Source organism: Papio anubis, chromosome 8, assembly GCF_008728515.1.
Source record: "Papio anubis isolate 15944 chromosome 8, Panubis1.0, whole genome shotgun sequence".
NCBI lineage: Eukaryota > Metazoa > Chordata > Mammalia > Primates > Cercopithecidae > Papio > Papio anubis.
The window spans coordinates 66424990-66437622 of record NC_044983.1 but is presented as its reverse complement, the minus strand read 5'-3'; the positions used below and the strand labels follow the sequence as shown (position 1 = coordinate 66437622).

Below are 12633 nucleotides of genomic sequence, written 5' to 3'. Positions count from 1 at the left end.
TCTAAATGTTGAATTTATAGAGCTTCCAGAAGAAAACAAAGGAGAAAATCTTTAAGACTGTAGGGTAGGCAAATATTGACTTGGTTTCGCCAATAAAACACAAATGAAGTGAGGTGCAGTGGCTAGTCCCTGTAATTCCAGTGTCTCTAGAGGCTGAGGTGAGTGGATGGGAGGATTGCTTGAGCCCAGGAGTCCAAGGCCAGCCTAAGCAACATAACAAGACCCCCATCTCTGAAAAATATTAAATTTTTTAAAAATTAAATTAAATTTGAATGAATTACATCACTTCAGGGTGGAAGCTTTAAGCGATAGTACATAATTTACCGTTTTCCCTTTTCTATGCAATCATGAAAGTATCAGTTGAAGTAGAATCTCTATCAACCTGTATCCTTAAGTGTATATGACAGATACTGCCAATAATTTCTGGACATGTAGCATGGATGAGAATTAAGTATTTATTGTGTTACATCATGAGATTTGGGCATTCTTTGTACTGAAGCATATTTTAGCCCCTTCAGTAATAAATGCATTGATTACATAGTTCATATGCCGTTTCTCTCAGAAATCAGAAATGTAAGGTCTTATTGGTACTAACAGTAAAAAAAAAAAAAAAGTGAAATCTGGTAAATTATCAGTTGAGAACATCCATCATGCATGAAATTAGAGGTATGACCTCAAGGAAGAAATGGATGTTCTGTTAAAGGTGACTTGTACAAAGAAAAATTGAAAACTATTATAAAATGATACCAACAGATTGCTGTGAAACTGTTTCTAGTAAACACTGCTCTAGATTTTAAATCTCCATAGTTTTAATCTACATGAAGATGACCTTATTCTAATAGCCAATCCATGCCTTCTTACTAAACCTAACAAAGATTACAAAGAAATGAAGAGTCCATTGCAACCAGCTGGCTTAAGAACAAGTTAAATGGCCCTAATTCACCCTGGACTTGATTCCAAATATTACAATGACACACTCATTTTGTTGATTCATTGCCTTCATAGGAAGCAAATAAATCAGTGTTTTTGACCCTGAACACTTCCCCCTTTTAACTGACAAATGGAAGTTAGAAATGATATGCCAACATTTCACCAGGAAGCTATCAGTTTCCTTCCCAAAGTCTGATCCACACACATCATAAAAGATTAACACAAAAAAATTAATCCAAGTGTTTCTCCCCTTTCCCAAAATGTACACGTTGAGGCCACTTTACAACAACCAAGATCATCCAGTTTTGCATGTGGAGCTTGTTAAAAACTGAGCCAAGAGAAAAGACAGCCTGAAGGGAAGTAAAAAAGTTGTGTTGCTCTATGCTCTATGACCATGGCCAGCAGATTGTATTCAAGTTAACTTCTTGCAGGCATAATCCATCACTAACAGAACCAATTTGTTAACGCATATTCTCTGACTTAATTAAGCCATAGGCCTGCTTCCTTGCATATCCATATTCCTAAACATGCCAAATAATAATCCTGTTTTGGTTGGGCAACCTGAACTAAAAATCCCTCAAAAATACTTGTAAACTGCTTACCTCACCATATCTGCCAGATCTTTTTATAATCACTGAAAGAATGCACTGGCTTTCCTGAACACTCAGTAATCATAATATTGGAGTCTTTTACAAAGTGACAAGACTTGTACTACAGTACGATTATATAATATGTTTATCACAAATATACATCTACATTACATGTATAAATAAACTTTTAATTTAATATTTTCATGACCTATTGATTTCCCAACAAGCCAATGGACATAGCATTTTAAAAATAACGTTCAAAACACTTTTCAACTGAAACCAACAATGCTTTATCCTTGCCATTAAAATCCTTTAAACTTTTATACCAAACACTCCCCTTTATTGTACACCTAACTAGAAAACTGGGAAGACAAACATTTGGCAAGTCCTAAAAAGCAAAGACTTGCAACACATGAATTAGAAATCAACAAACTAATTTTTCTGTTCATCTTTTCAAAAGATCTTTTAATTTTTTTAACATGTCTACATAAATATAATAATTTTTAAAAGTTGCCATGGTATTTCACGATGATTGTAGGAGCACAAGACAACACAATAAAGAGAACTACAATCCATCAAAATGAAACCTTACACAGTATTCATTTCTAAACTCCTGTCAGTGTCACAAATGTTGTAAGATTCCTGGCTTGTTAGCTAGCGAAGGATATAATAACCAAGGCATTTCATGGTGTTTTAAACTAGATTGAATTGCCAAGAAATCTACTTCTCCCCCAACTGCTCCTGTCAATTACTAAATTGGGCCATTCAAAATCACTGTAGGGTCAACACAAATGTAAATTCAAATCTTTAGGTTCCTTTGTCATGGAATATTGTCCCAACCATACAACACTAAAAAGAGAGATGCATCATTTCCTTTGTGTTCTCTTTCACAAAGTTTCTGTTCAGAGATCAGTAAATATCCAGACAGACGGCAAACATGTGTTAAACATTTACAATGTTCCAGTTAATCATGCTAGACTCCTGACACAGAAGTGAATAAGATACAATCCTGATCTCAAGTTGCTTAAGCATATTCTAGGAAAGAAAATGCATTTTAATTATGCAAAGATAATACATTCTCAAGGTGTACATGGTATTAATTTATCACGTATAATGCAAGTCTGGTACTTGGATGGACCATCTCAAATAAAATTTAACTATAAAAGTATTCAAAAGTGCACTACACATGGCAGGAAAAACATTTTTCTTTTCTATTTTTTATTTTGTTTATCTAAATCTCATGTAGAAAATTTTCTTGGGATTTTTAATAAACCAATTTTAATTAATTTTCCAAAAGTAATCCTTACAGAAATTTTGTCAATATCTACAATTCTCTTATTGCCATACTCTAAAAGATTCATGCTACAACAGGATTGGATCATCCGCTTCACCCAAACCTCAAGAAACAGCTTGACAAGTGAGACTGGGTTCTCAAGAGGTGGAGCTACAAGACATCATTAGTGGACAGCATTAAGGAACATTTCAGCTATTACCACCCTACCAAAGAACATAGACCACATTTTCTTTTGACCTAGACCAACCCAATCGTCAATTAATGTCATATGCAAGCCAGAATGACTAAAACAGTCACTTGATCCCTGGAGAAAAAAGCATAATATTTTTTGAAGTATATTAACAGGTTTTTCTCTTTTACATTCCTTACAGACATACTAAGGTATCTATCTTCCTTGGAAAGTGAGGTGAAGAGATCAGTGTTGTTGTCCCATTAATATAAAGAGAAAAAAAATTAGTATTCATTTGGACTACTAAATAAAAATTTCAAGTCAAAAAGGATAAAAAATAGTCTTGAAAGTCAGGCTTTGTAAAAATAACTTTCTAGATGGCCAAACAGGAACAGCTCCAGTCTGCAGCTCGCAGCAAGACCAATGCAGAAGGCAGGTGATTTCTGCATTTCCAACTGAGGTACCAGGTTCATCTCATTGGGACTGGTTAAGCAGTGGGTGTAGCCCACAGAGGGCAAGCTGAAGCAGGGTGGGACACTGCCTCACCAGAGAAGCACAAGGGGTCAGGGAACTCCATCCCCTAGCCAAGGGAAGCTTTGACGGACTATGGCATGAGGGACAGTGCTATCCAGCCCAGATACTATGCTTTTCCCATGGTTTTTGCAACCCACAGAACAGAAGATTCCCTCAGGTGCCTACATCACCAGGGCCCTGGGTTTCAAGCACAAAACTGGGTTGTCGTTTGAGCAGAAACTGAGCTAGCTGCAAGAGTTTTACTTCTGTACCCCAGTGGTGCCTGGAACCCCAGCAAGACAGAAGTATTCACTACCCTGAAAGGGGGCTGAGGCCAGGGAGCCAAGTGGTGTTGCTAAACAGGTCCCACCCACACGGAGCCCAACAAGCTAAGATCACAGGCTAGAAATTCTCACTGCCAGCACAGCAGTCTGAAGTCCACCTGGGACACTCCAGCTTGGTGGGGGAAGGGATGTCCACCATTACTGAGGCTTGAGTAGGCAGTTTTCCCCTCACAGTGTAAACAAAGCCACCAGGAAGGTCAGACTGGGTGGAGCCCACCTCAGTGCAGCAGAGCTCCTGTAGCCAGACTGCCTCTCTAGATTCCTTCTCTCTGCACAGGGCCTCTCTGAAAGGAAGACAGTAGTCCCAGTGTGGGGCTTATAGATAAAAGTCCCATCTCCCTGGGACAGAGCACCTGGGGGAAGATGCAGCTGTGGGTGCAGATTCAACAGACTTAAATGTTCCTGCCTGCTGGCTCTGAAGACAGCAGCATATCTTCCAGCACAGCGCTCAAGCTCTACTACAGACAGACTGCCTCCTCAAGTGGGTCCCTGATCCCCATGCCTCCTGACTGAAAGAGACCTCCAAGCAGGGGTCGAAAGATACCTCATACAGGAGAGCTCCGACTGGCATCTGGTAGGTGCTCCTCTGGGATGAAGATTCCAGAGGAAGGAGCAGGCAGTAATCTTTGCTGTTCTGCAGCCTCCACTGGTGATGTCCAGGAAAACAGGGTCTGGAGTGGACTGCCAGCAAACTCCAGTGGATCTGTAGAAGAGGCGACTGATCATTAGAAGGAAAACTAGCAAACAGAAAGCAATAACATCAATATCAACAAAAAGGTCACACACAAAAAAAATCCAAAAGTCCTCTGCATTAAAGAGCAAAGGTAGATAAATCCATGATGATGAGGAAAAAACAGGGCAAAAAGTCTGAAAATTCCAAAAGCCAGAATGCCTCTTCTCCTCCAAAGGATCACGATTCCTCGCCGTCAAGGGAACAAAATTGGATGGAGAATGAGTTTGACGAATTGACAGAAGTACGCTTCAGAAGGTGGTTAATACCAAACTCCTCTGAGCTAAAGGAGCATGTTCTAACCCAATGCAAGGAAGCTAAGAACCTTGATAAAAGGTTACAGGAAATGCTAACTAGAATAATAAATTTAGAGGAGAACATAAATGACCTGATGAAGCTGAAAAACACAGCATGAGAACTTTGTGAAGCATATGCAAGTATCAAGAGTCAAATCAATCAAGGAGAAGAAAGGATATCAGAGATTGAAAATCAAATTAATGAAATAAAGGATGAAGACAAGATTACAGAAAAAAGAATGAAAAGGAATGAATGAAGCCTCCAAGAAACATGCGACTATGAACAAAACAAACATACAATTGATTGGTGTACCTGAAACTGATGGGGAGAATGGAACCAAATTGGAAAACACACTTCAGGATATTATCCAGGAGAACTTCCTGGATCTAGCAAGGCAGGCCAACATTCAAATTCAGGAAATACAGAGAACCATTAAGATACTCCTCGAGAAGAGCAACCACAAGACACATAATTTTCAGATTCACCAAGGTTGAAATAAAGAAAAAAATGTTAAGGGCAGTCAGAGAGAAAGGTCAGATTACCTACAAAGGGAAGCCCATCAGACTAACAGCAGATTTCTCTGCAGAAACCCTACAAGCCAGAAGACAGCGGGGGTCAATATTCAACATTCTTAAAAAAAAAAAAGAAAGAAAAAGAAGAAGAATTTTCAACCCAGAATTTCATTTCCAGTCAAAATAAGCTTCAAAAGTGAAGAAAAAATAAAATCCCTTATGGTCAAGTAAATGCTGAGGGATTCTGTCACTACCAGGCCTGCCTTACAAGAGCTCCTGAAGGAAGCACTAAATATGGAAAGAAAAAATAGGTACCAGCCACTACAGAAACATACCAAAATATATAGACCAATGACACTATGAAGAAACTGCATCAACTAATGTGCAAAATAACCAGCTAGCATCATGATGACAGAATCAAATTCACACATAACAGTATTAACCTTAAACGTAAATGGGCTAAATGCCCCAATTAAAAGACACAGACTGACAAACTGGATAAAGAGTCAAGACCCATTGGTGTGCTGTATTCAGGAGACTCATCTCATGTGCAAAGACACACATAGGCTCGAAATAAAGGGATGGAGGAATATTTACCAAGCAAATAGAAAGCAAAAAAAAAAAAAAAAAGAAGCAGGGGTTGCAATCGTGTCTCTGATAAAACAGACTTTAAACCAACAAAGATCAAAAAAGACAAAGAAGTGCATTACATAATGTTAAAGGGATGAATGCAACAAGAAGAGCTAACTATCCTAATTATATATGCACTCAATACAGAAGTACCCAGATTCATAAAGCAAGTTTTTAGAGACATACTAGACAAAAATAGACTTAGACTCCCACACAACAATAGTGGGAGACTTTACACCCCACTGTCAATATTAGACAGATCAATGAGACAGAAAATTAACAAGTATATTCAGGCCTTGAACTCAGCTCTGGACCAGGAGGACCTAATAGACATCTACAGAACTCTCCACCCCAAATGAACAGAATATACATTCTTCCCAGCACCACATAGCACTTATTCTAAAATTGACCACATAATTGGAAGTAAAACACTTCTCAGCAAATGTAAAAAAATGGAAATCATAACAGTCTCTCAGACCACAGTGCAATCAAATTAGAACTCAGGATTAAGAAACTCACTCAAAACCACACAACTACACAGAAACTGAACAACCTGCTCCCAAATGACTACTGGGTAAATAACGAAACTAAGGTAAAAATAAATAAGTTCTTTGAAACCAATGATAACAAAGACACAACGTACCAGAATCTCTGGGACACAGCTAAAGCACTGTTTAGAGGCAAAGTTATAGCACTAAATGCTCACATCAGAAAGCAGGAAAGATCTAAAATTGACACCCTAACATTGCAATCAAAGAACTAGAGAAGCAAGAGCAAACAAATTGAAAAGCTAGCAGAAGACAAGAAATAACTAAGATCAGAGCAGAACTGAGGAGATAGAGACATGAAAATCCCTTCAAAAAAATTAATGAATCCAGGAGCTGGATTTTTGAAAAGATTAACAAAATAGATAGGCCACTAGCCTGACTAATGAAAAAGAAAAGACAGAAGAATCAGGCCGGGTATGGTGGCTCATGCCTGTAATCCTAGCACTTTGGGAGGCTGAGGCAGGCAGATAACCAGGTCAGGAGATTGAGACCATCCTAATAACACAATGAAAACCTATCTCTACTAAAATTACAAAAACAAAAATTAGCCAGTCATAGTGGCGGGCACCTGTAGTCCCAGCTACTTGGGAGATGAGGCAGGAAAATGGCGTGAACCTGGGAGGCAGAGCTTGCAGAGCCAAGATCATGCCACTGCACTCCAGCCTGGGCAACAGAGTGAGACTCCATCTCAAAAAAAAAAAAGAAAGAAAAAGAAAGAAGAGAAAAGGAAAAGAGAGAAGAATCAAATAGACAGAATAAAAATGATAAAGGGATATCACCACTGATCTCACAGGAACACAAACTACCATCAGAGAATACTATAAACACCTCTATGCAAATAAATTAGAAAATCTAGAAGAAATGGATAAATTCCTGGACACATACAATCTCCCAACACTAAGCCAGGAAGAAGTCAAATCCCTGAACAAACCAATAACAAGTTCTGAAATTGAGGCAATAATTAAAAGCCTACCAACCAAAACAAAAGCCCAGGTCCAGATGGATTCATAGCCGAATTCTACCAGAGGTACAAAGAGGAGCTGGTACCATTCCTTTTGAAACTATTCCAATCAATAGAAAAAGAGGGACTCCTCCCTAACTCATTTTATGATGCCAGCATCATCCTGATACAAAAACCTGGCAAAGACACAACAAAAAAAAGAAAATCTCAGGACAATACCTCCGACGAACATTGATGCGAAAAGTCCTCAATGAAATACCAGCAAACAGAATCCAGCAGCACATCAAAAAGCTTATCCACCACAATCCCAGTTTCATCCCTGGGACGCAAGGTTGGTTCAACATACACAAATCAATAAGCATAATTTGTCACATAAATAGAACCAATGACAAAAACCACATGATTATCTCAGTAGACGCAGAAAAGGCCTTCAATAAACTTCAACCCCCCTTCATGCTAAAGACACTCATTAAACGAGGTACTGATGGAACATATCTCAAAATAATAAGAGCTATCTATGACAAACCCACAGGCAATATCATACTGAATGGGCAAAAGCTGGAAGCATTCCCTTTGAAAATTGGCACAAGACAAAGATGCCCTCTCTTGCCACTCCAATCAACATAGTATTGGAAGTTCTGGCCAGGGCAATCAGGCAAGAGAAAGAAATAAAGGGTATTCAAATAGGAAGACAGGAAGTCAAATTGTCTGTGTTTGCAGATTATATGATTGTATATTTAGAAAACCCTGTCATCTCAGTCCCAAAACTCCTTAAGCTAATAAGCAACTTCAGCAAACTCTCAGGATACAAAATCAATGTGTAAAAATTACAAGCACTCCTATACACAATAATAGACAGAGTCAAATCATGAGTGAACTCCCATTCACAGTTACTACCAAGAGAATAAAATGCCTAGGAATACAACTTACAAGGGATGTAAAGGACCTCTTCAAGGAGAACTACAAACTACTGCTCAAGGAAATAAGAGAGGACACAAACAAGTGGAAAAACATTCCATGTTCATGGGTAGAAAGAATCAATACCATGAAAATGGCCATACTGCCCAAAGTAATATATAGATTCAATGCTATTCCCATCAAGCTACCACTGGCTTTCTTCACAGAATTAGAGAAAACTACTTTAAGTCTCATATGGAACCAAAAAAGAGCCCATATAGCCAAGACAATCCTAAGCAAAAAGAACAAATCTGGAGGCATCACGGTACCTGACTCAAACTATACTACAAGGCTATAGCAAGGAGAGCTCATAGTAACCAAAACAAGAAGACTGGTACTGAAACAACCATATAGACCAATGGAACAGAACAGAGGCCTCAGAAATAACACCACACATCTACAACTATCTGATGTTTAACAAACCTGACAAAAACAAGCAATGGGGGAAAGAATTCCCTATGTAATAAATGGTGTTGGGGAAACTGGCTAGCCATATGCAGAAAACTGAAACTAGATCCCTTCCTTACATCTTATGCAAAAATTAACTCAAGATAGAGTAAAGACTTAAATGTAATACCTAAAACCATAAAAATCCTAGAAGAAAACCTAGGCAATACCATTCAGGACATAGGCATAGGCAATGACTTCATGACTAAAACATCAAAAGCAATTGCAACAAAAGCCAAAATTGACAAATGGGATTTAATTAAAATAAAGAGCTTCTGCACAGCAAAAGAAAACAGAGTGAACTGGCAACCTACAGAATAGGAAAGTGAACATCATCATAGTAAACAGGTAACCTACAGAATGAGAGAAAATTTTTGAAATCTATCCATCTGACAAAGGGATAATATCCAGAATGTATGAGGAACTTAAATTTACAAGAAAAAAAACCCATTAAAAAGTAGACAAAGATATGAACAGACATTTCTCAAAAGAAGACATTTTTGCAGCCAACAAACATGATAGAAAGCTCACCATCACCAGTGACTAAAGAAATGAAAATCAAAACCACAATGAAATACCATCTCACGCCAGTTAGAATGGTGATCATTTAAAAAGTCAGGAAACAGCAGATGCTGAACAGGATGTGGAGAAATAGGAATGCTTTAACACTGTTAGTGGCAGTGTAAATTAGTTCAACCATTGTAGAAGACAGTTTGGTGATTCTTCAAGGATCTAGAACCAGAAACACCGTTTGACCCAGCAATTCCATTACTGGGTATATTCCCAAAGGATTATAAATCATTCTACTATAAAGTCACATACACATGTATGTTTACTGCAGCACTATTCACAATAGCAAAGACTTGGAACCAACCCACATGCCCAACAATGACAGACTGGATAAAGAAAATGTGGTGTTTACACACCATAGAATACTACGCAGCCATAGAATCATGTCTTTTGCAGGGACATGGATGAAGCTGGAAACCATCATTCTCAGCAAACTAACACAGGAACAGAAACCAAATACCGCATGTTCTCACTCATAAGTGGGAGTTGAACAACAAGAACACATGGACACAGGGAGGGGAACATCACACACCAGGGCCTGTCAGGGGGTAGGAGGCAAGGGGAGGGATAGCATTAGGAGAAATACATAATATAGATGACGGGTTGATGGGTGCAGCAAACCACCATGGCACATGTATACCTATGTAACAAACCTGCACATTCTGCACATGTACCCCAAAACTTAAAGTATAATAAAAAAATAATTTTCTAAATGTTTTTATCCTCCTCTTTAACAAATGAAGAGGCAGTTCTGGTCATCTTAATCATAGACTTTTATATAGAAGATGTATACATAGAAGAAGTCCAAATAAGACAGAAAGAAATGTGACAGCTTATTCTTTTGTTTGCCAGTGAACTTTGGGAAGAGAAAGAAAACCGAGAGAGAGAAAGCAGCAAAAGAAACAGGTACATTTTCTGATCTACCTTCTCCAAGCTGAAGTTCCAGAGAGGAGAAACTTTTAGATAAGATGAAAGGAATGTTGAGAGTAAAAGAGGTTTTGGCCCTTTGGGACTCAAGAGCAAAACTGCTGTGCAAGGCAAACCTGTGCTAATATGGTATAGTCCCCGCAGAGTAAAGAGGGCGGAGAAGGAAAGTTGAGCAGAAAAAGGCGTAATTGTCATTATCTCTCATTTGGTGGAATAAATCTAAAGTTGTCCAAATATCCCTAAGAAAAGAATGAGAAGATCCCAAGACAGCAGTCATGACATAGGTTATCTCATAATGGGAAGCAAGGAGAGCTCATCAATAAGGCTATAGACTCAAAACTATCTGCCGTACTTGGCAAAAAACTTGAGACAGACGCAGCATCAGTGGGAGTCAAGATAAATCCATGTCACACAGGTTGGCCTACCAGGGCCTGAAAAATCTGAATCTAAACTTCCATCAGGAATTATATCATTTGCAGACTCCAGAGGCAGATGCCAATATATTGCCTAGGAAAGCAGTCTACTAATCCAGCTCACCAGTTATCAGTATTTATATACCCAAGGACCAGCAACAAGGCCAGGGAATAAGTTCCCCTCCACCAGTACACTTGAATAATACTTTGAAGAGGAGCAACACCACTGTTTGCATTTCTGCTTCAAATAGGGGATGGAGACAATTCACTGCCCTTATATCTACTATAATATGAAAGGGAAAAAAATAATTTCTTCAGAAATTAGTTTTAGATCTGCTTTTTAATTTGAAATTTCCTTTTAGGCCAAGAAGTTCAAACACCTGTAAACTGAATATATACATTGTTTATGGAAATGATGTATTATAAATAGAAGAATTATATTAATGAGAACTGCCAAAGGCCAAAGCAGTCAACCATGAATTCTCAAATTCTATTTCAGTTGAAGTCCACAGGGGGATTCTTACCTCACACCCAGATCTCTAGGAATGCTAAAAAGCAGTAGAACATCAACTCACAGACACCTTAGAGTTATCTGAAAGATGTTAGCTGGATGATCCCTGCTCTATTCTACAAAGGCCAAAAGAGTCCACAAACATGTAGACTAAGTAAGCAAGGCCACCGCCTCAGGATATTTTTCAAAATTAACCATCATGCTTCTGAAGTAGAATGAATTTCATTCTACCCACAGATGTATTGAGCTCTTACTCAAATTCTAGGCAGAAACTATACTATCAAAGACCCCTTAATCCATTTTATAGCCCACAATTTTCCCTCTTTTCATCCCTTTCTCACAGACTACAGCCTGAGATTCCTTTTTGCTTAGATCATATAAATGGTAGGAATTACTATACAATTAAATCCCTTTTTATATCCTCTAGTCACAAAATTATTCAGGATCTGGTCACAAGACCATTAGATCAACCTTCCTTTACCAAAAAATCCACCACATACAATTCATGATTTCAATAGTGTCTCTATATATTTTATTGGAGGAATAACAAAAGTATGAAAAACCTATTTCTGCTTTGTAACACGAATAAATAAAGTTCATTGAGTTTTACAGCAGACTTGAAACTATTACTAGTGGCTGAATTATTAAGATTTGGGAACTGCAAGGGTCCCCTAAAATTTAGGGATTATATCTTATTTATCTTTATGACATCACTGCACCTAGAAAACAATTAGTTCTCTTTAAATATTTGTTGACATGAACAGCTGAAACTAACCTCTTTATATATCATTATTTTCAAAAAATACCATAACTTAAGATGACTGTATTACTGAACAGAAAGAATGACACTTTTAATAAATTCCATGGATGCAGGGGAGGTGAGGGAATGGTTTCAGGATAAAATTGTTCTACCTTAGATCATGTGGCATTAGTTAGATTCTCATAGGGAGCACACAAACTGGATCTGTTCACAATACAGTTCATGCTCCTATGAGAATCTAATGCTGTGGCTTATGGGACAGGAGGTGGAGCTCAGGTGGTAATATTCACTTGCCCTCTGCTCACCTCCTACTGTGCAGTCCAGTTGCTAATATGCCACAAACTGGCGGTCCATTGCCCAGGGGTTGGTGACTCCTGAAACAGAAATTACGAGGGGCGGGAAAAAGAGGGGATGGAAAATTACTGTTTAATGATTATATAGTTTTTGTTTGGGATGATTAAAAATGTTCAAGTCTAGAGAAAACTATTTTAAAATTCATGTGGAACCAAAAAAAAAAAAAAAAAAAGCCC

The 12633-nt window shown here is 38.2% G+C and overlaps 1 protein-coding gene across 4 annotated transcripts in view; it reads right to left on the bottom strand.

The window, feature by feature from the left end:
* XKR9 (XK related 9) overlaps positions 1-12633 on the bottom strand; it is a 185426-nt gene that overhangs the window by 21031 nt on the left and 151762 nt on the right. For 2 of the 4 annotated variants that reach the window (XM_017962095.3, XM_017962094.3), the window contains exon 7: positions 4385-4543. In XM_017962095.3, the coding sequence (XP_017817584.1) occupies positions 4385-4543 (159 nt within the window). Of the gene's footprint in view, positions 1-4005; positions 4544-12633 lie in introns of those variants that run through there. The other 2 variants (XM_021942418.2, XM_017962093.2) reach the window with 1 other exon arrangement.